The sequence below is a fragment of the Polypterus senegalus genome, chromosome 7 (assembly GCF_016835505.1).
Source record: "Polypterus senegalus isolate Bchr_013 chromosome 7, ASM1683550v1, whole genome shotgun sequence".
NCBI lineage: Eukaryota > Metazoa > Chordata > Cladistia > Polypteriformes > Polypteridae > Polypterus > Polypterus senegalus.
In genome coordinates, this window is record NC_053160.1 from 81,056,795 (window position 1) to 81,083,884 (window position 27,090).

The 27,090-nt window shown below is 37.1% G+C and overlaps 1 protein-coding gene across 5 annotated transcripts in view; it reads left to right on the forward strand.

Moving 5' to 3' along the window:
- The window catches only part of kcnn2 (potassium calcium-activated channel subfamily N member 2), a 553,897-nt gene that overhangs the window by 458,786 nt on the left and 68,021 nt on the right, over nucleotides 1–27,090 (forward strand). For all 5 annotated transcript variants that reach the window (XM_039758938.1, XM_039758937.1, XM_039758939.1 and 2 more), the window contains one exon: nucleotides 8,531–8,672. In XM_039758938.1, coding sequence (XP_039614872.1) covers nucleotides 8,531–8,672 — 142 coding nt within the window. The remainder of the gene's footprint in view (nucleotides 1–8,530; nucleotides 8,673–27,090) is intronic.

Below are 27,090 nucleotides of genomic sequence, written 5' to 3' on the forward strand. Positions count from 1 at the left end.
TGCTGTGAACTTCCTAAAAACAAGGATCCTAAAGTACCTGTCTTCCTGTCTACATGTTTGTCTCATAGCAGTTTTTTTTATGACAGCGAGAAGTGCTGAAGCTGGCCTTTTAACTTTCTTAAGATCTTGATGTGCTCTTGCTACAAATTCTCATTCTGCTTACATGTCACGTTTTGCATGCCTTATCTCTGTGTGAGGGAACTTTAACCTGAAAATCTGGTCCTTGACACATCTAAAATCTTCTACCTATATTTACCCACGTAAGGCTTCATCCCTTTGGTCTTCCATTTGTTTTCTTTCTGTTTGTCTTTGCTCTAATCACATCCAGTCTTACATCGTCTTGACATTGTATGCTTTTTTATACAGATGCTGTGTCCTGTATGGTTACCTATAAAATTCAACTTGTATGCTTCAGTGAAACATGCAGGTCTCATTGCAATGCAGTCAGCTCTTGTGTTCAGTGATAACTGAATAAAGGGCAATTTCTGTTTAGTTAGCCACTTGGCTAATTCCAGTTGTGGGAAGGTACAGTAAAAGTAAGTTTAAGGCAAAAACATTAATCAAAGTAATGTACTGTGTCAGGTGGAAAGACTACATATAATGGATTAAATTATAAGTTGATGCTATGAGTACTTAACACAACTATACGATTTTAACATTTTAAGGATATTGCAATGTCTTTATTTAATTTTATTAAGGCTGATCTATTATTTTTTCAGGTGGTAGTGATGAATAATATAAAAAACAAAAATATGTATAAAATGCTAAGGGTTGTCCATTTGTCATACAAAAAGTCACAAACCACTCAGCCTTTAACCTTGATCTTGGTCTTAATCGAGAATTTAGGATGTGATATACAAAAAAATGGATGTGTGGGCTTCTCTGGCAACATAATCTCATGGCAAATGGCTACACTGGCACCTGCCATGTCTGACAGGTAAAGAACGGTCATGCGGGCACGTGCCATGGCTGACAGGAAAAGAAGAGCGGCAACATTTGTGGCAAGTGAAGCACAGGCCCATCAGATGTGAGTCAACTACTTTTAAGTGTTCACAGTGCAAGCACACCAATCATGGACAGCTGCCTCGCTCAGACTGACACCTGCTCGGATTCCTACAGCAGACTGGTCATTATCATTGCAACGAAAAGTCAAATACTCTGATTGCAAAACAAAGTCATCCACACCATTATATAAAAAGCAACAAGATATGTCATCTCGGTTCATAGTCAAGCCAAATACGGGAGCCATTTCACTGATCTGCGGTGGGCTGGCGCCCTGCCCAGGGTTTGTTCTTGACTTGTGCCCTGTGCTGGCTGGGATTAGCTCCAGCAGACCCCCGTGACCCTGTGTTAGGATATAGTGTATTGGACAATGACTGACTAACTGATTGACATTTCACTGACAACGAACGAGAAACAATGACTTGGCAGGACACATACATACTAAAAGGTGAGGTCAACCTAAATATTGGTCCATCGAGGAACACACTAACACTCCCTTTTTCAGATAGCCTACATGGTACAGAGTGCAGGAACTTAATTTACAAAACACCTTCCAGAAGAACTCCCTGATATTAAGCAGGACAAATAAGCACATGAACCACCTTTGACCACAGGTGATCTGAATGTTTCCCAGTGTTATTCTTAATAGTTCATTTTTATTTTTCTACTACCAGTCTGCGTGCAGAAAGAATCACCTTCAGTCACCATCTTTGGGAAAGCATAGATATGGTGCAGCACTATAAAAATCTGGGGGTTCACAAGAACAGAAGGCTGGGTGGAATAGGTAACATATGTCTGCAGTGCAAAAACAACCAGAGCAGGTTCTTATTTTTGAAGTAGCTCAGTTCTTTTAATTTGTGCTCTAAGCTTGCTGAAGATTTTTTATAATAGTTAACAATGGATGAAATGCTTTTCTACACTATGACGAAACTGTTAAGCAATTTCAGGGGTGTCAGATGACAGATGAATAAACTGGACTGACACTGGATTCACTGGAGTGACCAGTGATCGCCATTCTCACTGTGTCCTGCATCTTGGCATCTACCATGGTGTGCTAAGAAGGTTTGTTGTTTATGCATAGCCAAAAGACTATATAATTCCTCCACTGAGGCTTGTTTTAAAAAGACAAGACATTTTTGTTACTTTTTATTGTGTAAATGTTTATTTGTGTTTATTCTAATGCTAGTAGCAGATGGAATGGTGGTTCTGTGGCTAATGATCTGAGCAGGTATCTGGAAGGTTGCCGGTTCAAATCCAGTTACTGCCAGAAGAGACTGTAACCTGAAGTAAATTGCTCCACGTATGCTGTACAATGGCTAACCCTGTACTCTGAACCACAATGGTCATACAAAAAGACCATTTTCCGTCTGGGATTATCAAAAAATATCAAATCAAAAAATCAAAAATGAACTGAAAGGATAACTTGCTTTGCAAATAATTTCCTTACGCGGTCTCAAACATTTTCACAGTACTGCAGATGAAAGCATCAACTAAGTCAATAATTGTAAACTGAATGTATTGTAGTACTTCTTACATGGAAAACCAACTTACACTTTCTCAGAGTTTACAAGATGTCTGTTCATAAACTATACAGCAATCGGCACCTTTTGACTTACAATATCTCCTAATTATGCAGTCTGATATTCACTCAACAATGTTACTACTTTAAATTCAAAAAATAGAAATGTAGCACAGTACTTATTACCAGCTGGAAATTACCCCTTTGTGCTGACCAGTTATTAAAAAACAGACAACAGATCGAAAAAGTTTTGGGGATGGCCAACCAGTATACTGTAAAATATTCAAAAAATAAAGAAAACACGTCTTTACAGGTGGAGTTCAAAATTGGACTCACTAACAGATTAAAAACTGAGCTTAAATATAGTGGAGAAAAGGAAGAGGATGGCCGGAACAGGTGTTGATGGCTTCTGGGTATGGGAAATGACATCATCAGTGATGTCAACAGTGGGTGGACCAGGGGTGATGTCATCAAGAGGACGGGTCTTTTGGGTGAACTGCAGAGGAACAAGAGGAGAGAAGATTAAGTGATGGTGCCAACCCCCGGTCTGGCTGACAAAAATCAGTATTTGAACCTATAAACTGTCCCCCATGCTCACGTGTGTGACACAGTATAAACCATTTCTTCCACTTTGTGTAAAACAGTTTAAACCATTTCTTCTATTTTGGAACATCCTCAGTAACCACTGTATCACTTTTTATGCCACTGGATGTTTTCAAGATAGTTTATGATTTTACCCTTTATGATGTAACTGTCTCCAGCCATAAGGAGTAAATCTCTTACATTGCAGGATAAGAGTAAGGTGTTAATTTCTTATTGGATTATTGTCTGCTGTATATCTTTGCTTTGATATTCACAGTGCTCATTGTCACCAAAAATGAGCTACTCAAGATGTGCTTTTTGCTGCCCAAAAATTTATTTTAAGCAGTCCAGTCTCCTGTCATTAATTTAAGATATGAAATATTGCCAAGCATTATTACTCCAGTTGTCATTTGTGTCATTTACTTTGCTTCAAACAAATTGAAAATTAAATAGAAACACTTTACTGTAAGTACTAAAAAATGCATCTATTAATCATTTATCCTTACGTAAGAATACCCTTAATAAAGGCTTCTTTTGGTCTTTATAACACTTTGAAACATCAGCATCATCTCTGTGCTGTGTGGCATAATGACATGATTGCACAATCACTTGTTAAAATGAAGGATTCACAGATCTTATACTAAACCAGTAACAGCACACTGCACGATAATGTGCAGTGAATACACTTGGCTTGAGCATTCCTAGTTTTCATCCTCTTTCTTTCTCTGTACGTTTATCATTCGTTTGCTCAGAGGTTGATGTACTTGCTGCTTCCTGAGCAGCTCTTCTTTTCTCCACCCTAGCGGCCCGCTGCTTCTCTTCTTTCGCCTGCATGTTTTCGTGCTAAAACTTACTAAGTTAGTTTTTGTGTTGCAATTACTTACAATTTTTCACTTAAGCGCCACAATCTGCCTCAAGAATGATTAAAGATATGAAGAGGTAGGGGAAGTGACCATGAAGGTGGTAGGGTATGAGAACGATACACGTACGCATGTGCCGCACGGCCGCCCTGCTGCAAGCTTCCAAGAGTTGATTGTACAATAAAATAAAAATAAAAAGAGTATTAAAAATCATCACCCTGAAAGCGGATAGTAGATGTCTTGCAGTATATGTGTACCAAATTTCAGGTCAATAGGTGAAACACTTTGCCAGCTACAGGTGATTTAAAATCCTGGACAGACAAACAAACAGCCACGGCAGAATATTATATAAGAAGAGATGTAATATCAAGAAAAATGAGTCTCATTTAAGCCACTTCAGACCACTCCAAAGTGAAGTTTTATTGGTGTTCACATTGCAGAGATGAAGAAACACTTTACCAATGCTTTGTAAGTGTTATGAAGACCCAAAGAAGTGCTTGTTAAGGTCTTATTACATGGTAGTAAATGAATAATAGATGCAGTAGTAGTTCATAACCTAAAGTGTTCCAAAGAATTAAAATAAAGATTATTATGAAGTGACATTGGAAGAATCTAAGAATTTTTATTGAATTACTATTATACTACAACTGTCTGGCAAACATAAAGATTAAATAACCAAAAGTAAAGAAAAGGCCCATAAGTTGAGCTTCATTTTTGATGTAATCCAGTTGGTGTTGTGCCTTACATATTGTAATAATATTATATGGTTTGGATTCACTTAGAAAACACATTAATTCACTTCAATCAGTTTCTGAGAAGGTGTTAAGGAACAAAAAGTCAATGGGAATCAAATTTATAATTTAAAAGGTATCATCCACAGTGGGCATTACCAGAAAAATAATTGACCTTGTCATTACTATCTGCTAATGCATTGGACGCTAATTATACAAAATTGTGGTGGAAAGGGTATTCTACTGTTCCATTATGTGGGAATTGATTTGCAAATTGTCGATAAGGTACAGTTACAGATTCAAATGTCATTTCTTTTTGTATAAGACTCAAAGCTTTTTACTTAGAAACCATAAAGGAATGAATACAGCCACCACATTTCTTTTCCTCCTCATCCTATGGTGTCGATGTCACGAGGAACAGCTTAATAGGCAGTTAAGTATCTTTACAGCCAAGTAAGAGTTACAGATAAATTTTACTTTTTTTCCGAATTATTTTAAATTCAAATTACTTGTACACTTAAAATTAATTATTGAAGGGAAGAGGAAAAAATAAAGTGATTGGATATAGACACTATAAATGTCAAAGTACTAAAAAACTTTGCTTGATTTGTTTTTCAGTTAACATTGTCAAGGTGTTTTCCACCCTGAGTTAGACAAGAAGAGACAAAAGGAGGAAAAATGGCAAGCAATTGTAAGAGACTAGAGCTCATCAGATTGGAAAAGAAAGTGTTATCATTTTGCTGGAAACAAGCAAGGCATAAATAGGGATCAAAATAATGTCATTTGCTACCATTTCACTATAAGCATTATGAACACTTTCAGTCTATTCAGTATGTGAATATATAAGTACAGTGTGAATGGCTTTTAAAAATTATGTTTTTTATGGCACGTATAAAAAACAATTTTAAGTAAGCCACATAGAGTAGCCAGATGCCAGGTTTTCAGATACAGCTTTTTAATTTAGAAGGCATTCTGCCCTATCTAAAGACTACATTAAATGGCATATTTACTGAAAGAAACACTTACCATATAATAAAGACCTAAACTGAAGCATGAGTAAGAATGGTTTTGATTTTAGTATTGTACAATAGGAACTCAGAGGAGTCTGGATACTCACTGTGCATTGCTTTTCTTACTACTGTATACATTCCACTTTATACTTTAGTATAGAGCTGCTCACAATTTTTCTTCACTTTCAACCCACTTTTCTTGGAAGCATGCACAGAGGGACAGAGCAGGGTTCAAATTTATAAAACTTCCGTACACACAAAAAAGGCCCAAAATGGAAATACACAATTTTCCACTCAAAGTCGGTATTTATAAAAGAAAACCTAATAGTAGAACTTGTGTATTTTTATGGCAACTGTGATCCATCCCTGCCCAACATATCGGAGAAATTGGGAAATGATGACACACGTGATCAAACAGAAAAATGCAGCCAAACAAGCTATATGACAACTCACACAAATAATAATTAATATCACTGAGCCATTATAATGTGCTTTGACTTGACAAACATACTAAACCTTAAAAGTGATTAATATGATGTGCAGAGTTTATTAATGTTCCCCTTTAAAAGGTCAAATCTGTGTATTTGTATTAAACAACTTTTTTGGCTTTTCATCAGTTTATATAGGCTTTGTGTTGTCACTTCTTAGGCAGCTGGCAGACAAGTCAGGAATATCTCAGCCAAGCTTCACTCCATCATGCCAAATGTGCTTGAAACTATTAACATGACTGATGACATTCAGCTTTCATGTGTTGTTTGTGTACTAACATACACAACTATCATATTATTGTCCACATAAAAAGGCAGTCTGGTTTTCTTAACTTAATCTGAGCACATTACTGCACTTATAATAAGGGTGAAATAAGGGCACCTAGTGATAATGACTCTGCTTTTGTTTACCATAAGCAGTTACTGTAAGTCCTCTATGATGCCAAGCCGAGACTGGCAAACAATATGGCTAGGTCGTCTGGGTCAACCCATGGTTCATTTATTTTGAGGCAAAGTAGCTTTAGCAGATGTGATAGTACTGTATGTGGTGGTGTGCTTATTGCTAATGTAACTGCCATCGTCATTAAATGTGCCAGGTGATAATGGCTACCTGCTAAGATGCTGATTTCTTAAGTCTTTTCCTGACCCCACGCTTCAATACTGTGTTGAGCACACCATAGATGCAGGTGGCAGTATCTTGATCCAACATGCTCTACCATCCAATGAAGAGCTAAAACTTTGTGATTGTGTATGTACGAGTTTGAATAGCATAGTCCACATATGGTTGTATCAGAGTGGTAACTAGGCGAGATTTGGTGTTTGTTCACATATGCAGATTTACAAGATGATTGTGATTTATAAAGGTAAATTGTATAGAAATGTGCGTATCCCAGGCTTTATAAATAAGATTTTTTTTTGACATACGCTTATGTTGTAAATTTTCCCAGATCGGGCAGTCCACAAAAAATGAGTGATCTTGCAAGAAGGAAACTAGTGAAGAAGGCCACCAAGAGACCCTTGAATAAAGCAAAAAGGGGTTGCAGGTTGCAATGGCAATATAGGAGAGACTAAGTATGCAACAACTATTGCCTGCAAGCTTCACCAGTCGCAGTAGCAAAGGGAAAATAATTCACATGACATTTCAGCAGAAGTCATATGAGATACTCTTAAGTTTGTTGGAAGAAGGTTTTATGGTCTGATAAGACCAAATCAGATTAAATGCCATGTCTGAACACTGCAAATTATCCAAAACACACCATCCTCACCATAATTCATTCTGATGGTGGCCTCAGGCTGTAGGGATGCTCCTCTACAGCAGGCCTTAATAGGCCTTTGAAGGTAGAGGGTTATGCAGCAAATTACAGGGAGATCCTGGAACAAAACCTGATATAATCTGCAAGAAGCCTGCACCTTGGAAGATGATTTGTTGTTCAGCAAAAGAACAACACCAAGCATAAAGCCAAAGTTACACAGGGATGGCTTAAAAATGTTAATGTCATGGAGTGATCTAGGATATACATTAGCTAATAAGTCTAATGCTTTTTGGAAGGACTCAGTTTCCACTTCACCAATTCACCCTTACACAAATGCTGTTTATATATTGTGGCAAGCGGCGGTGGGTGGCACCCAGCCAGGATGCCCGGAAGGATCGGAGTAGAGATTATGCCTCCTCCAAACTGCAAGGGGGCAACTGCCCTGGTGGCTTTGGAGACCACAGCAACTGAGCTTGGAAGCTCAACCCTATAGGGGCCTGCGGTCAATGCCAGGGGGCGCCCCAATGCCTGGAATGCCCTGGTCCTCAGCACTTCCACCACACCCGGTTACCATTTCAGAGACATTTGTATAGATGGAATTTGAGTGTGAAAATCAAATGCTTTTTCTTATATCGATCTATCTTCCTATTTAGTTTCAGGTGTGGAAATCTAATGCCCAATCCTGCCAATGCTTGGGTGCAAGGTTGCAAATAGTCCTAGATTTATGCCAATTTAGAAATGCCTATTAACTTAACCTGTATAGTCTCAAATCTCTCTCATAAGTAAATAAACATTGAAATTACAGGTAAAATAGTTCAGTTGATTTGGTACTTGAAACAGTGTGCTATACAGGTTGTGTCTTTACTATTTAGGGTTTTTTACAGTTAGGTTAAAAATCTTTAATAAGTTATTGCATCCACAGTTAATCTACTGTTTACATGAGGTGATGTTTGTGTTTTTTCTTGTTGTTTCTCTAATACAGTGATCTGTTTCTGATTTCATCGTTTCAATGTAGACCTCTTACTGAAATCAGCACATTTAACAGACCCTTACACAGTTTGTAATCTCTTTATTTTGGTTTTCAGGTACCATGACAACCAAGATGTCACAAGCAACTTTCTAGGGGCAATGTGGCTAATTTCCATCACATTTCTTTCAATCGGATATGGAGACATGGTTCCACATACATACTGTGGTAAAGGAGTTTGCCTTCTTACTGGAATAATGGTATGTGTAATGTTCAGAACAAGCTTTCTTTCCATATTTTTGCTTTATTATATAAAGTGTGCCAGTCTTCATCAATTTGCTACTTAAATTTTCACTAAAAATAAATTAAAATGAAATATTTTAAATTATGTTTATTTTGAATTATTTATCTGATCAGGATGCCTCCTGGACGCCTCTCTGTGAGGTGTTCCGGGCACGTCTAACCGGGAGGAGGCCAGGGGAAGACCCAGGACACGCTGGAGGGGCTATGTCTCTCGGCTGGCCTGGGATCGCCTCGGGATTCCCCCAGAAAAGCTAGTAGAAGTGGCCAGGTAGAGGGAAGTCTGGGCATCTCTGCTCAAGCTGCTGCCCCCGTGACTCGATCTTGGATAAGCGGAAGAGGATGGATGGATGGATGAATGGATGAATTGAATTATTTTGGACAATTTTCTTGATACGTACAAGGGAAGTGTGACAGTGATGAGGTCTGCGGTAGGAGTGATGGATGCATTCAACGTGGAGGTGGGATTACATCAGGGCTCTGAGCCCTTTTTTATTTGCAATGGTGATGGACAGGTAGACAGATTGGATTAGACAGGAATTCCCTGGGGCTATGATGTTTGCTGATGACAGTGTGATCTGTAGCAATAGTAGGGAGCAGGTTGAGGAGACCCTGGAGAGGTGGAGATATGCTCTAGAGAGCAAAGGAATGAAGGTCAGTAGGAACAAGACAGAATACATGTGTGTAAATGAGAGTGAGGTCAGTGGAATGGTGAGGATGCAAGGAGTAGAATTGGCGAAGGTGGATGAGATTAAATACTTGGGATCAACAGTACAGAGTAACTGGGATTCTAGAAAAGAGGAGAAAAAGAGAGTGCAGGCAGGGTGGAATGTATGGAGACTAATGTCAGGAGTAATTTGTGACAGACAGGTATCAGCAAGAGTGAAAGGGAAGGTCTACAGGGTGGTAGTGAGACCAGCTATGTTATATTGGTTGGAGACGTGGCGCTGACCAAAAAACAGAAGACAGAGCTGGAGGTAGTAGAGTTAAAGATGTTAAGATTTGCACTGGGCGTAACGAGGATGGATAGGATTAGAAACAAGTACATTAGAGGGTCAGCTCAGGTTGGACGTTTGGGAGACAAAGTCAGAGAGGCGAGATTGCGTTGGTTTGGAAATGTGCAGAGGAGAGATGCTGAGTATATTGGTAGAAGGATGCTAAGGATAGAGCTGATAGGGAAGAGGAAAAGAGGAAGGCCTAAGAGAAGGTTTATGGATGTGGTGAGAGAGGACATGCAGGTGATGGGTGTAACAGAACAAGATGCAGAGGACAGAAAGATATGGAAGAAGACAATCTGCTGTGGCAACCCCTAATGGGAGCAGCCGAAAGAAGAAGAAGACTGTCTTTAACAATTGGTTTCATAAAGTATGTAATATATCTAAATGAAATTCTGAACAGAGCAGTGAGAGCAGTTTTCAACATTTTTGGCCCATTGAGATAAGCACATGGGAGAAAAGTGAACTGATAAAAGCATGGAGTGACAAATGTGCAGAGTACATGAATTTAATTAAAAGATTGCTTTAAAAAGGCACCTTTTTATGTGAAAATATTATTAGCTTTTGGTTTTGTGCCTTTTGAAAACATGTCTGCTCTTTTGAAGAGGTTTTGCAAACTTGCTTATGCTGCTTCCAAATTAAGATATATGTAGGTTAATAACTGTCTGCCTCGTGTAATGCTGACAAATAGATGATGCTGCTTTAAGAATTTTTGGGTGGAATTGCAGATAAAGTGGCACTGTAAGTTGCACAGAGCAGTTACCCTTTTATTTATCACGTATTCTATTTTATGGCTATTTGTATACTGTGTTTCTCTTTGCATTGTTTATTCTGGCAGTTTTTTGACATTTTGTCTCAAATTCATTTATATGATTTCTATAAAAATAAAAATAAAAACTTTTCAGAGGCAAAATCACTTACAAGAGGATTATACAGAATAACTGAAATTATATATTTATGTACACTATATACAGTATGCAGAGTTGTGGAATTGTTGGAAAAAGGGTTTGTCTCCAGGAAATTTGAATGTCTTTAGTATATGTGAAGTTTCTAACTGTATTTTTTATGGGATACATTGTTATTCTAATTGCTTGTAATTTTTAATGAATCATTCTGTAAATCACAATGCACACCCTCATCTAACATAGTACACAGAAAATGAGAGAGTTAACAAATAAAGATATCTGTTAGAGGTGTGCATTGAGTCTGGGACCCCGTAAAAGTTGTGGGCACAAAACCATTTCACTCTTATGTGTAGAAGAATTTGCTGTCAGCTGAAGTAGGGGCCTGAGTTGCCTTGAGAGCTTGCATATTGTAATCTTTTTAGTTAGCCAACAAAAGGTGTCATTTTGCTTGACTTCTCACTACTGTCAGCATTGAGAAATACAAGATGGAAAATTACTTATAATGCGCAAAATACCTCCACTAAAAAAGCAAATTGCATTGAATGTGAACAGAAACCATTAAACTAGAAAACATTTCTTGTTAACATATTACAAATCTAATCATGTTATTTCTGAGCACCAGATAGTCAAATAATATGGAGAAGCAAATGTGTAAAAACTGGCTAGTATCACCCAGTTAAAAAGTGCAAGATAGAAAAGGCTAACCTTTCGAGCAAGCATTAGCTCACTTTAAATTCAGAAGTAAAGGAGCTGAGCTAACTGAGTTGTGTTGCTCCCTGGCCAAACCAAATTGTACTTCAGAGAAAAGCAAAATGTACTCCCTGCTAGCATTAATCAAAGAAAAAGAAAAAAAAAGAACATATCAAATTGTGTTGAAGTTGTGTGCGAAGATGTTCGTCCCTATGATTTTGTAGCTGATGAAGGCTTTGTGCAGCCCATCCAATACTATGCTGACAGAGTCGCACCATACAGCAGAGATGATATCTATGTATGAATAACGTGTGTAAATGCATGCCTAAGTATTATTTTTTAATTCTCAGTTAATTCCAAGAAACTGCATAATATATACTGCACTGTACATGTTGCTATATGGGGAACGCTGTGACATATCTTTGATGTTTTAAAGATGGGCCCAGTTTTAAATATCAACCCTAAATAAACAAAAGTGGAGCCTGCTGTCTGAAGAGAAACAAACATTTTCAATTAACCAAAACACGTTCATGTCTATCCTGTGAATCCTAATTTTGTAATGGTTTAACATCAATCAAATTGTAAATAGCCAGTATTTCTCCATGTATCAAAAAACTACACTCCTTGCCATTTTTTCAATCAGCATTCTTAAGCAACCTTGCAATTTTTTTTCCCAAATAATAATAATAATAATAATAATAATAATAATAATAATAATACATTTTATTTAAACAGTATACAGAAACAGAGCAAACAGTCCTTTGTAAACTCTAAGCAAATGTGTCCCTGACATTCTCATTAAAATCAAAAATGCTCTATCAACAAATTCTAAATTGGTTCGAGTATTTGTTTATATAGAAGGATTACTCCAAATTCATTAGAAAACAAGCTATGATCATAGGGTCTATGGGATGTAATGTGTTTACAACATACACTGACTCTCACTCTCACTCCATTTATCTTCATATCTAGCTTGTGCTGCATAGGCTAAATTAGGGGTGGACAATGTCAGTCCTGGAGAGCCACAGTGGCTACTGGTTTTCATTCCAACCCAATTGCTTAATTAGAAACAAATCCTTTCCAATCTCAGACCTTATTTAATTTTATGGCTTGTTAGTCTGCTCAATGTAAGGTTCTTATATCGTAGAGTTTTTCCTTTCCATGAATATCATCAAAATGATTTTAAGCCTAAAATGGATCATTTTCAGTCTGTCACATTTTCTATTGATTGTTTTATTAAATTCAACAGTGTATGGTGAACACACAGAGGTGTAAATCGAAACAAGCTAGATGGTGAACTGCTGGCTGCTTTGTCATTTACATCTTATTGTTAATAAGGAGCCATTAAATCAGTAAATGCAGATGTTTAAGATTGAAATAAGCAATTAACGGTGGGGAACCCTAGCAAGTGAGACCACTAAAATGAAGCATCAAAATATTGCTTGAGCAGTAAGTGCTTCATCAGCAGTAATTGACTTCTTATTAAGAAACTGGGTTGGAACAAAAACCTGCAGCTACTGTGGCTCTTCAGGACCGACATTGCCCACCTCTGGGCTAAATCATATGGCCTCTCATGGGAAACTGTTGTAGCTTGGTTTGGTTGAGGTGTCAGTATTTTTGTTAAGGAATTAAGTTTAAGCCAAATTACATTTTCAGGTGGAGTATCATCATGGTTTTTATAAGTGTATTAGCTAGATATACAGATGTCACAGTAGGAGCTCTACTCATGCTTATTAAAGCACTTCAGACTCAAGCGCTAGAGTCAGAGTAGTCAACTTTATGACTCTGATTCCAGCTCCACAGCCTTGTGCATATGTAATAGAGAAACTGTTATGGTTGTACACTTGTAGTACACATTTGTCATTGCATACTTTTGTGTTCTCCACATTTTCTCTTTGTAAACAATGTTTTTGTTAACAGCTACATTACTAAATAGGATTTTTGGAAATATAAAGTATAGGAAAATACATTGGGACAGTTATTAGCTCTTATTGTAGAACCTAAGAGATCCGAGTTTGAGTTTAGGTGCAGGTCACTATTAATGTAGTCTGAACATTCTTCTTGTAAACCTGAAGGTGTTTTCTGTAGACCCCAGCCACCTTCCATATTAAAAAAAGTGATTTAGGTTGTGTGATTGAAAATAGACTGCGATGGAACTGGCAGCCTACTGGGAGTCACTGCTCACACTGTGCTAAATTTTGTGGGGCAAGTGTGAACAATCTGCTAATTTGCACTAGAACAGCAATTTCAGAAAATGAAGAAACTGATAAATATATATTAGAAAATAGCAGTATACTTGTATGCATGTTTGTCTGTATATCTATCCATCCATTATCCAAATCACTATATCCTAACTACAGGGTCACGGGGGTCTGCTGGAGCCAATCCTAGCCAACACAGGGTCCAAGGCAGGAAACAAATCCTGGGCAGGGCGCCAGGCCACCACAGGTTTGTCTGTATATATCCATGCAAATGCACATTCACACCATTGTACACATATCTAGTTCACCCGCAGATTTTTAGGCAGTCATTGGACTGTGGAATAACACATGAAAAGGCTTTTCACTGACCCTGCAATTCTTTTAGGGAACTCCCATTGATTTGTAGTAAATCCAGTGAAGTTTGTCAATCTGCAAGCTCCAGCTTATCGTTGTTCCATTCTGGCTGGTTCTTCTTCTTTGTCTTTCTGCCTTTGATTGGTTTGTGTCCCAGTGATATTACTTAGAGCTGTAGAATGTGCAGGCACTTCTTTTATATTGTTAGTATTAAGCTTTGAGTATGTTTCGCCATCTTATGATGCTTCTATACTTGAAGGAGAACACAAGAACAGTAAGGCTTCTCCTTTGTGGTCCAGCTTTTCCTTGAGTCACAATTAAATATTTCCCTGTAGCAAAGCCACAATGAGCAAACAGATAGCTGCAGCTTGAACTGTGCATATTATACTTATGTTCTTCTGGGTTTACTTTGGCAGTTCTGGTTTCCTTCCATGACCCAAAAATGTGTTTGTAGTTGGCATTCTATGTATGTAAGTGTGGCTTGTAATGAGCTGGCATCCCCTTCAGTGCTTATTATTGTCTTGCATTTGAAAGGTCCCCAGCTCATCTCAAAACACACCACGGAGAAACAAATGCAATAATCTGTTGAAGAAGATGCTGTATATGCACACAGATAAGTAATTTAAAATTCTCATTACTGTATGAGATAATACTTCACTCACTTACTGTCATGAAACATATATAAGTGAAACCATTTTAAGAAAAGATTTAAAGAAAAAAGACTACTAAACCATTTTAAGATATTTACAAATTGAAGAAATCTCGGGAGAACGTATTTTTCATTGCTAATCTTTCAGCATGAATTAATAAGCCCTGCTCTTGCTTTACCTAAGCTTGCATAGCAGCCTGTTGACAACACAATTACATGCACTGCCTTTAGCCAATAATAGCCAATGCTCAAGGCTAAACAGCTTTCACAGCAGCTGCTTACCAATGACTTGTGCCTTAGCTTGTAAATGGTTAATACATTTTACAGAGAAGGTGTCACTTATTTGAAGTAGAAGAAATGTGCTTTTTAGTTGCTAACGGGGAGTAACTTGATGGTTTCCTGGTAAGCTCTGTTATCTCCATCTTTAGTGTAATGCTGTCTGCTGGCGTTTTTGCATGTTTTCCCTTTGTTTATGTGCTTTTACCCCTGGGGCTCCAATTTCCTCCCACAGTCTAAAGACACATTCATAGATGACGCTAATTTGTTCCAGTGAGGGTGTGTGATGTACAGCATTTAGCACTGACTTCTGCTTGAACTTACTGCACCATCCTGAAATGAAAACAACAGATTATAAAAATAGGTATATTATTTAATGTGTTTATTTATTATTTGGGCTACATATAATAAGTGTAAAGTTGAACTTTTGAATATTTTTGTTTTGGAAAACATTAAAATGTACCATTTTATATAGCTTGTAACAGAAACAGCCATAATTTGTTAAATAGCCTAAACATCTTTTGAAGAGACTTATAATCATGTTATTAATGCTTTAAAATTAATAAATAAATGGTTCTCTCAATTTTTCTTAAAGCTCTATTACATTAAGCTTTATGCTTATTTTTACAGCTTTGGCCTAATTTTCCCAGTTTAAAAAAATTAGCTCCTTGATGAAAAAATCCTGCTGGATTTAATTGTGTAGCGTTAATTGGATAAAAAAAAAAAAATCATGATTTATAAATGTATTTTTGTCTCCACATTTTTTACAAATGAGGAAAGAGTGCCATCTATTGACCTTGCAATCCATGGTGTAATAAAAAATTCTTTTGAAGATCTCGGTTTGCTTTAAGCAGAGATGTCATTTGTAATGACTACGCACGCTGCATTTGTAATACTTTTGTTTAATATTGCAAACCCCTCATCAGATTGCTAACCAGCATTGTGAAGTTACATTTCTTGTCATTAATTAACAATAACACATTTATTTATGTATCCTATTTCATACATTGATTGCAATTCAAAATGTTTTAGGAGAGAAATATTACAATACCAATTACCTTAAAATGTACATATAAAGATATTAGTTAAATGCTACTGAAAACAGCAATAAAGCTGATGATAAGAATAATAACAAGATAAAAGATAAATAAAGCTTTACTTAAAAATCTCTGAAGCTAATACCTAATTATTATACCTATTATTAATAGCTAATTATCCTACAAGCGATGATGCAGTAGTTACTAGTTTATTATTAATAGTCATGTGTAGATGGCAATAAAGAAGAAGAAAACAAAAACTGCAAAAAGCCAAATACTGGAAAATATAATCCTCTGATCCAATGTCTTCAAAAATTCTAAATTTACATCATCTAAATCACTGTTTTATGAAATAAAAAATCTGTTATAACATCAAGTCGCTAGAAAAGTGTTGTCCTTCAAGGTAATGACACATTCTGTTAAGTTTTTAGAAGATGGTGCAGTGGTGCATACCACAATAATTGTATCCCAAGAAAGAAGTATTGGTTATAAACTAGTAATGATGGTAACCATCTTAAATCTTGTAACACAATGAATGGTTGCAGCATGAATAATAGGAACAGCCAACCTAACTGTACCAAGCAAACCATAAAATAAACTACTGGCACTATGCATTAGTTTTACCTTTTTTTAAGAAAATCTAATGATAGCTATGACAAAGCCAAACCGAATAAATGCTTTCATTTTCTTTTTTTTGGAAATCTTCTAAAGTGATTATGTGACGTATTTCAGTTGGTAACATTTTACGCATATTTTGTTTATAAAAACAAAAATGTAGCCCTCTCAATTACATTGAAGATCAGAAAGCATGATTTGAGAATTATTCTAAAATATCTGAATACACAACATTTTTAGGAGCCTTTTATGTAATAAAGAGCATTTTAGGACCCTTGCTGTTCTATTTTTAACAAGCTGTAGCCTATTTATGCCTACTTTGTCAGTGCTGTTAAAAATGCATTATATTTATAATAACGTTCTGTAACAAATCATGAACAAACATTACATAATGCTATTTACAAAATGCCAGAAATTTATAGTTGATATATGTTGTGCTTTTAAAAATTAACAAATGATTTAAGAAATGGTTAATGAAATAATTTTAGCTATTCAGAAACGCATTATTTATGTTGTGGAATCATTCATTAATGTCTAGCTGATTAGTAATAATAGTAATAATACATTTTGTTTATATATTACGCCTTCCTAAGCTCAGAGCAAACATGTTTTGTTTGTACAAATGTGTGGTTTGTGAGTTGTACAGTCTATAAAACTATAAAACTGGCTATTTCAAAATGCAGGCTTTTCTCCTTTACATGTTTACTAGTCATTTGTTCATTAGTTGCAGATATTTTTGCAATGCCAAATGGCCACAAAATTCAACCATTGTACCAGTTTATTAATGAAAGTTATTAAAAAAAATGTTACCCAGCAATCGAGTCAATTTAAAAGAAAATATCCATGTTGGTGTCCAATGGTCCAGTAATGACATAACAGCTCCAACTAAATGGAAAAAATGCCATCTGTGTAACCTAGGCAATGTGGCACTGAAATTTAGTGTAAAGTCAATGGTAACACATAAAGTAAACTCTTTCCTTCTGGCTTTGCCTATGAAGCTAGATAAATGAGTTTTCTTATCAGGTGCATGTTTTTCACTGTGGAAATTAGCAGAATGTCTGTTTTTCCTTGTTAGGTTTAAGAAAATTATTGCGTACCCACTATGTGATGATAGTCATTCACTCATTGATTTAAGAGTGTCTGGTGCATACTGTATAAAATGTAAGTCTTCTAAATAGCTATGGAAATTCACCTTATAATTTTACCCAATATAAACATTTTTGACAAGGGCCACAGATCGATCCTTGTGGCTCATCATTCTCCCTATCAAGCATTTCTGACTGACAGCTGTCAAAACGTACAAAGAATTTTCTCACATTTTTATGTGACTGAAACCAAATTAAGGCAATGGTGCAGATGCCAACCCATGGCTTTAATGAGTGTTATGACCTGTGGTGTCTAATGCAGCAATCACATCTAGAAGAGTAAGTCAAAACACATTATTTGTATCAGCAGTAAGTTCGGCAACACACTGTATCAGTGCATGCTCCCAAATTCTATCTCTGTTTTATTTAAAGACATATACTGTTGAAAATAAAGCAATTTCAGTGAAACCCCAAGTGGGACTTCAAGAGTAAAATTTCCGTTGAAATAATCATATAATTGTTTAAAGAAAACTTTTTCTATAATTTTGTTTAAAAAGATGAATTGGAATTTCGTCTTTTTTTAAGCTAAGCAGTTAAGATTCTTGTTCTTAACTTGATCTTTGAGCATTTAGAAAATACTATTCTATTAAGGAGTTTAGAATATGTAATACACTGTCAAATATGCAGAGATTTACTTGAAAATTCCTTTGGGATTGCATCAAGGGTTTCGTGGATGATTTAATTTTTAAGAATTACTTTGCAAAGTCCAACTGAATGTGATTTATTAAAGGAGTTATGATTGATTTGGCAAATAATTAGACAAGAAATCTTCTAATGCTCATGTAGCATGAGAAAAGAGTATCAACTGTCTGCACAAAGGAAAAACATAAAAACAAAACAAAAATGCAAAATCTTTATATTTGGCTACCATGCCTGGCTGATCCACTTCAGACAATTGGATTACTTGAATTTTAATTTTTAGTTCTGGAGAAGTATGTTTTTCTTTTGGCTTGGTCTTTTATATTTAGCTGTTTTATAGTCCCCTGGGAGCTTATTTCTTTTTCAGTTTATGAGATTACAGGTTGAGATTACAGGTAGCTTGAGTTTTTCATGACAATAAGGAAATTCTGGGTTCATGTTGATTTTAGACATTAGTTTGTATTCTTTTTAAAAATGTGCCTACAAATTTATCCTTAAAAAGACAATCAGAATGAAAGGACCTGGCAGCAGGTACAGTAGCTAAAGCCTATCTTAACAAAACTGGGCAGGAACCAACACTAGACAGGACAAAAGTCCAATTCTAAAGCGATTTAGAATCAGCAGTTAATGTGCTGTAGTGTATTTGCTTATGGAAAGTGGGTGAAATTGTAGCTTGTAACTCCTAATTTATGTAACGTTCATGATGCTTATTTTCAATATTAATATTATCAAAAAAAAAACGGATGACTCTTGCTCTTATGTGCACTTACTGTAGTGCTGCGTGGGTATTATGAAGTATCGTATCTGTTCAAGTTCTATTTCAATTTTAAATATAAGTAATTTTTATTTAGTCGACAGAAATATGTTTGGTAGGAATGAAAGGTAAATTTAGTCAGCATTGCATAAATTTTTCTTAACCATAGAAATTTAAAGAGTAAATTCAACTTACATTCCTACCAAAGATATTTCTGGAGACTAAATAGAACCTACTTATATCCAAATTCGAGCTATTGAGCTGTCGTCTGCCTGACTGGATATGTCACCCTCACTTCGCTCTTACTTTTTTACCGTTCATGTAATCATGGCTAGTCGCGAAAAAATTAGAACATGGAAGGAGGATCACACTGAGTATGGCTTTACCAAAATAATTATTGATGGCGAATAAAGTATCCAATATTCATAAAGCTTCAATTGGTGATCTTTTTTTCTGCGTTAACCTCATATTTTTTCTTACTTCTTCTCAAACCAAGGGGGTGCGATGGTAAAATGAATCTGGAAGCGCTGATTTATATATATTGAATATACTGAAATAGTTTTACTGTCAAATAATGCAAATAATACGCGGCACGTGTTTCGCCCTAATTCTGGGCTCATCAGGCATACACACTCACTGCACCCCGTCTCGGGAATCGAACCTCGGACGTCAGCGCTAGAGGTGAAGCCTCTCGTGTTGCACCACAGCGTGTGTTTCGTTTATTTGACAGTATGTAGATCAGGGTGTATATATACTGTATATATACTGTATATATATATATATATATATATACCAAAAATTCAGATTATTTGGAAACAAAATCCATCATCCTCTCTTTCCTCAAAAACAGTTCAATTACTCTGTCAGATGGATTATTGGAGCGCTTCAGTTCCATCAAAACCTCACTTTCTATCCCCATCGAAGCTAATGGTGAAAGGCGAACCTGCCCTATGGTATTCCTGGCATAAGTTTGAATTCGATTTAGGGCTAAAAATGTCAACTCGACAGAAGCAGTGTACACGGGAATGCTCACCGCCAAATATACCAATGTGAACAGCCGCCCCATGCTCTCATTCAGATTTTTCTGATGAAGGAAGTCAAGGAGATCAGTGGGAGATTTCCTGCAAAATCATTCATAGCATACATTACAGTCAGTTCTGTTTTAGCCGAGACAGATCCAAAAGCGCTCCGTGGCTGTTGTGTTAAAGTGTAGAAGGCTGCATGCGTGAAATTTTTTCTTGTATTCCCGAAAGTTTTGGGGCTCGAGGAGCTTGACAAACATAAGGTTTTCATGGTCTTGAAATCTGGTCTGCATCTGGCAAATAATATTGTCCAGAATCCTGCTATGGACTTGTCCATAGTGCACGCGACGGTCTTTCGCTCAGAGCGTTTATGGTGCGTTCAATGGCGTCGTAGACTTCCTTATATCAGCTTCTATCCAATCAATGGGTCTGAATATGGTGACGTTGCCGTACGCCTGCTAAAGGGCCCTACTGACACCAACTCAAAATCTTATTGGTTGAAGTCCGTCCTTTCTCCTTGCTTTACGGTTCTCTACTGTGTTATTGTTCATTTATTACGATTGTTATAGTTATTGTGTAGCTATTTTAGACTTAGTTTACTGTTCAGATACCCATTTCCTTTATTTAATCCATGGGCTCTCTGCCATTTTTTTGTTCCTTTATTACGATTATAGTTATTTATTGATTCCCTTCTTTGGCTGACTGCCTGCCCATATAAGGCGCTCCGCTGTTTTTTTGTGAGGCAGCCTTTACATAGCTTCTCCACTGTTTTATTCTCTTTTCTTCGCGGTTCTGTACTGTTTTATTGTTCGTTTATTACGATTGTTATAGTTATTGTGTAGCTATTTTAGACTTAGTTTACTGTTCAAGTACCCATTTCCTTTATTTAATTCGTGGGTTCTCCACTATTTTTTTGTTCCTTTATTACGATTATAGTTATTTATTGATTCCCTTCTTTGGCTGACTGGCTGCCCATATAAGGTGCTCCGCTGTTTTTTTGTGAAGCAGCGTTTACACAGCTTCTCCACTGTTTTATAAAAAAACGCCATATAAGGCCATCGTTTTTCCTTGCTTCGCCAACTAAGCAGCCTTTTTATTTAATCCACGGGTTCTCCGCTGTTTTATTGTTGGGAGCTCTTCTTTCTTTTCTATGTACTGCAGTCACAGTCAGTTCACGTGATTACGTGGGGGGCGTGATGATGTCAAATGCAGCTCCTCCCCCCACGGCCATCGAGCTAACGTCCATTACAGTATATGGAGAAAAATAGGTTCCAGTTATGACCATTACGCGTAGAATTTCGAAATGAAACCTGCCCAACTTTTGTAAGTAAGCTGTAAGGAATGAGCCTGCCAAATTTCAGCCTTCTACCTACACGGGAAGTTGGAGAATTAGTGATGAGTCAGTGAGTTAGTGTGTCAGCCAGTGGGTGAGTGAGTGAGTCAGTGAGGGCTTTGCCTTTTATTAGTATAGATTTATTGTTCTTTGTGCTACGCTACCTATGTTGTACACCTTGTCTGTTAAAAATGTGCTTTTTAAAACTCCCACATTAAAAGTTCTTGAAACATCAAAGCTCACATCATATAATCAAAAAAAAAAATATTATCCTGCTCAATCCTTTGCATGCTCTGTACAGTACCTTTGTATAGAACAATTGTTTTTAAATATAAATTTGTGTATTTTTTTTTTCTGCTGTTAAGCTATTTTTTAATTTTGTGTGATAAGATTTTTGACCTCATGTTTATGCTGGTAAATTGTTTCTGTCTAAATAAATTATGTAGAGTAAATAAACACTTTTCTTTATTTAATGCTATATCCTAAGCACATATACTAAAATACTAAATATGATATTTTTGAAGTCAGAGTTATTATGAGAAAATATTCTTGTATTTGTTCAGAAAACAAACAATAAAGGGTACCGTTTTTTAATTTGTTTTGTGACCATCAATCCATTGATAGACTTCTCCCTCTTGCCCAGTTCAGGGTAGCAGATAAGAAGAGCATATCCAGGTATTCTTGGATACAAGGTGGGAATTAACCCTGGAAAGTGTGTCAATATATTATAGGGCAAAGACACATACCTAAACCATGCTTTTCTAAAGTAAATAGTTAATATCTACAAAATGTATATATTGTTTATAGAAGTTAACAAAAGAAAGTGGTAACCTGGCTGTACTACCTCCTTAACTGATTACAATCTGCATCAACTACACCACCCCGTAGAGTAGCTGGAAGGACCCCTTCATCTAGTTTGTATGGTACTACTACAGCAGAACTCCATAGTGCTTGCACTTTCTACCTGCATCGTTGTAGATTTTTCTCTGGATTCTCCAGTTTTTTCATCATATCACAATAACAGAGGATAACTGACTGTAGGTATTGTGCTTACTGCTGATAGAACAGAATTCAGCCCACACAGTCCTGACTTGGATAAACATGTTACATGGTTGTCTAGTTTGACCTCAGTTACCAAGATGGTAGGATGTCATACCACAATGGGTATCTTTTATAGGCCATCGTTAGAAATATTGTCTATGTCCATTGATAACATAAATTAAATTTAAAGTCATTCATCAGACAGATTGTGTAAAAGTCTGTCATTACCAGTCTGTCAAGAGCAGTCTGTCCCATCAAATTCAACCCATGCACTGATCTGAATGGTGCTAAAAGAAATCTCTGTGCCCTCCACCATAACATCCTAGGAACTGCTTTTCATAATCTTCATTAAGGTGTCTTATTCAAAAATTATGAAAGAACTGCTCTTGCTTGGTTTACATGGTGTCTTTTATTGAGGCCAGGTAAACTGCCTTTGTCTGATCTGCCCTAAGCATATTACTCAGGAAGTGTTGTTCTCCATCCCAGTGATCCACAAAAAGTGTCTTTTTTGTGAAATCCTATGTAGATCAAGTTTGTTTAGTTTCTATCTGGCACTTAGCCCATATGCTATTATAGTGATAGTAGTAAAACATGCCATTCATGGACTTATTTATTACAGTAGCATACAGGAATCAGGGCATAGTCTAAATTTAGTGGGCTGGATTCCTGACAGGTTGTTGTCTCATACAGAGCACACAAATTTAATGAGTCAAGCTATGATTCTAGACAGAAGAAATTTATCCTAACTTTTAACTAATATATACTCTCACTGGCCACTTTATTAGGTGCAGCTTACTAGTACCGGGTTGGACCTCTTTTGCCTTAAGAACGGCCACAGTTCTTCATGACATGGATTCAACAAGGTGCTCGAAATATTCCTCATAGATTTTGGTCCATAATGACATAATAGCATCACACAGTATCTGTAGATTTGTTGGTTGCACATCCATGATGCAAATCTCCCATTCCACCACATCTCAAAGGTGCTCTATTGGATTGAGATCTGGTGACTGTGACCTCTGTTCAAGAAACCTGTTTGAGATTTGAGCTTTGTGATATGGTGTGTTATCTTTCTGGAAGTAGCCATCAGAAGGTGGGTACACTGTAGTCATAAGGTCAGCAACAATGCAAAGGTCAGCTGTTACAATGAAATGATGCTCAGTTCATGCTAAGGGACCCAAATTGTGCCAAGAAAATATCTCCCACACCATTACACCACCAGCAGCATCCTGAACTGTTGATGCAAGGCAAGATGGAGCCATGCTTTCATGTTGTTGGTGCCAAATTCTGAACCTACCATCCAAAAGTTGCAGCAGAAATCGAGACTCATCAGACAAGGCAATGTTTTTCCAATCTTCTATTGTCTATTTGATATACCCATGCAAACTGTAGCCTCAGTTGCCAATTCTTGGGTGACAGGAGTGAGACTCGGTGTGGTGTCTTGCTGCCATAGCCCATCTGCTTCAAGGTTTGACATGATTTGCATTCAGAGATACTCTTTTCCATACCTTGGTTGTAACAACTGGTTATTTGAGTTACTGTTGTCTTTCTATCAGCTCCAACCAGTCTTGCCATTCTCTTCTGACCTCTGGCATTAACATGGCATTTTCACCCAGAGAACTGCCGCTTACTTGATATTTTTTCCTTTTTCTGACCATGCCCTGTGAAACCTAGAGATGGTTGTGGGTGAAAACCGCAGTAGATTAACAGTTTGTGAAATATTGAGACCAGCCTTATTTTTACCTTTATTGCAAAATTGGAATCTATACAAAGAAGATGAAAACAAATCGGAAACTGTTTTGTGAAAAAGGAAAAAAAATCATACATTAGTGTGCACACTCCCTATACTAATTCTTAGCTGATGAACCTTCTGATTTTATTACAGCACTCAGACTTTTTGGATAAGAGTCTATCAGTTTGGCACATGGCTGAGCCATTCCAGAACATTGATCCTCCTTTGTTGAAGCCATTGTTTTGTTGATTTTGATGTATGCTTTGGGTCGTTATAATGCTGGAAGATGAAGTTCTTCTTCATTTTCAGCTTCCTAGCAGATGCTTGAAGGTTTTGTGCCAAAATAGACTGGTACTTGAAGCTATTCATGATTCAATCCATGTTAAATAAAGCCCCAGTTCCAACTGAAGTAAAGCAGCCACAAAGCATGATGCTGCCTCCACCATGCTTCACTGTGGATGTGTTGTTCTTTTGATGATATGCTGTGCTATTTTTGTGCTAAACTTACCTTTTGAAATTATGGTCAAATAGTTCAAGCATTCTTCCACATGATTGTGGGACACTGTGATAACTTTTTGCAAAGTTTAACCAGGCTTGGATGTTTTTCTTTGTGAGGAAGGGCTTTCATCTTGCTACCCTACCCCACAACCCAGACATATGAAGAATACGACTACCCTGACCAGTTTTTTCTTTGTCTTCTCATCAATTTTGTAGGGACATCCTGATCATTGTAGAGTCACTTTTGAGCCATATTTTCTCTACTTATTGATGACTGTCTTCAACTTGCTCCATGGGATGTTTAATGCTTGGATTCTTTTTTGTACCCTTTTTCCTAAATGATACCTTTCAATGATGAGACACCATTCATGTTTTAAAAGCTCTTTGCGGACCATGGCTTTTGGCGTATGTCGAAACCAAAAGGATATCAGAATGATCCTACAGGAACAGCCAAACTTTATCTAAGCTCAATCAGTAGCCACTTTAATTGATGTTGGGTGTATGCTAACTGTTGTTTGAGATGAGACTTATTGTGATTGGTTGTTTCTGAATGCAGCCATATCCTTGATTATTAAAGGGTATGCACACTAATTGAACCAGGTTTTTGTAGGATTATTTTTTTTCTTTTTTCACTCCACAGTTTCTGATTTATTTTCACCTACTTTGTATAGATTGTAAATTTGCAAAAAAGGTGGAATAAGTTCTGACTTATTTCAATTATTTGTCACAGAATCTGAGATTTTGGCAGGGGTGTGTAGACTTTTTATATCCACTGTACATTGGAGTTGGAGTCTGGAAGTGCAGCCCTGTCAGGGTCCCAGGGTGCCGTTGCAGAAAGGTACTACTGTATGTGTAGATGGAGCCTTACTCAGTATGATCAAATGCAATACCGGAGCCAACCCTGGACTTGGCATCAGTTCATTTCACAAAAATGCTTATACCAAGCCACCAGTGAACCAAAAATGCATCTCTTTGGTGTTTGGGAGGAAAATAGAGAAAACGCATGCAGACAAATAAGGAATAAGCAGATTTAGACAGTGATTCTATATGGTATTAGTCTCCTGGAGCTGTTAGAAACTACTGTTCCACCAAGCTGTTCTCAAATCTATTAATTTAATTTCTTTTTTATTTTGTTTGAAATTTTCAGTTGTAACAAAACAAACATCTGCAGCAGAGAATTAATTGTTTACGATCATGACTTGCGAACATGCTACACTTTTTAATGAATACCCTCAATTTAGTTATTGTTTACAAGGGTTATCTTGCACCATATGGCACCTTGGGACCCCACAAGAGGCTTTGTTTTTTAATGAAAAAGTTCCTTTGACCTGTCACAGTTGCTCATGCCATTTAACTATTAGGTTTACACTGCATGGCCTTCTCTATAAATATTGTAGGATTATACTTTTAAGGAAATCCAAATAACTGTTTTTTTTGTGATTAATCCTTAATACAAATTGGAAGAGGGGTGGCCAGGTGGCATAATATTTAGTACTGCAGTTTAATAGCTGCACAAACTGGGCACTGCCTGTGTGAAGGTTTTTCCTCTATTTCCAGTGTCTGTAATATACTTTTCTCTAAGTGTTCTGGTTTTTCTTCCACATCCCAAAGACATGTTGGCATGGTTGGTTAATTTAGAGCTCTAAATCAGCCTCAGGAGGAGTGAGTGAGTGAGTGTGTGTGTGAGAATCCTCTCCCATGTCTGTTCCTACTACCCCTCAACCTTGAACTGAATATTTTGTTAAGAAATTAATAGATGAGTAGATAATTCTACAGTATTTTATGGAAATCCTTTATCCTAAAAAACAAAAATTACTACTACCAACATTCAGTAAATTCCTTTTCAATTAACTGTTGTGGTCTATGGCTGGCTTCTCACCCCGGCCAATAACCCCAGGCTGCCAGATGGAGCCCTCCCTACAGTATGGAGGTGCCCCAAAGACCAGCAGGGAATTATGGACAATGGAGTTTTCATCCACAGCCCCGCTGGATACCCCAGGGGCCGCAAGAGGGAGCTGCAGGGAGGAGCAAAGAGTCATATGTGCCCTATAACCCGGAAGTGCGTCATAGGCAGAGCGACGGCAGAAATGACGTACTTCCAGGGTGAAGAAAAGGACTTTTGATCTGACCCGGAAGTGATAGAAGATCACATGGACTGGGGGTTGGAACACTTCCGGGTCAGGGACTATAAAAGGATTGTGGGAGCTCCCAGATGGCGAGCTGAGCCGGGTGGTAGGAGAGCAATGTGTCTGGGAGTGGTGGAGAGTTTATTATTGAGTATTGTATCGGTTTGTTTATGAGTATTGTGGAAGAGAGGGTGCTTTGTGCACTGTGCTGTAGAAATAAAGTCAACATTTGGACTTTTACCTGGTGTCTGGAATCTTGGACAAGGGTTCAAGGGAACGATACTGCCCCCTATCTGTCACACTGTTCATTTCATATTCTCTGCTGAGATTCTCATCATGGTGCACAACATCTAAAATGTTGTATCT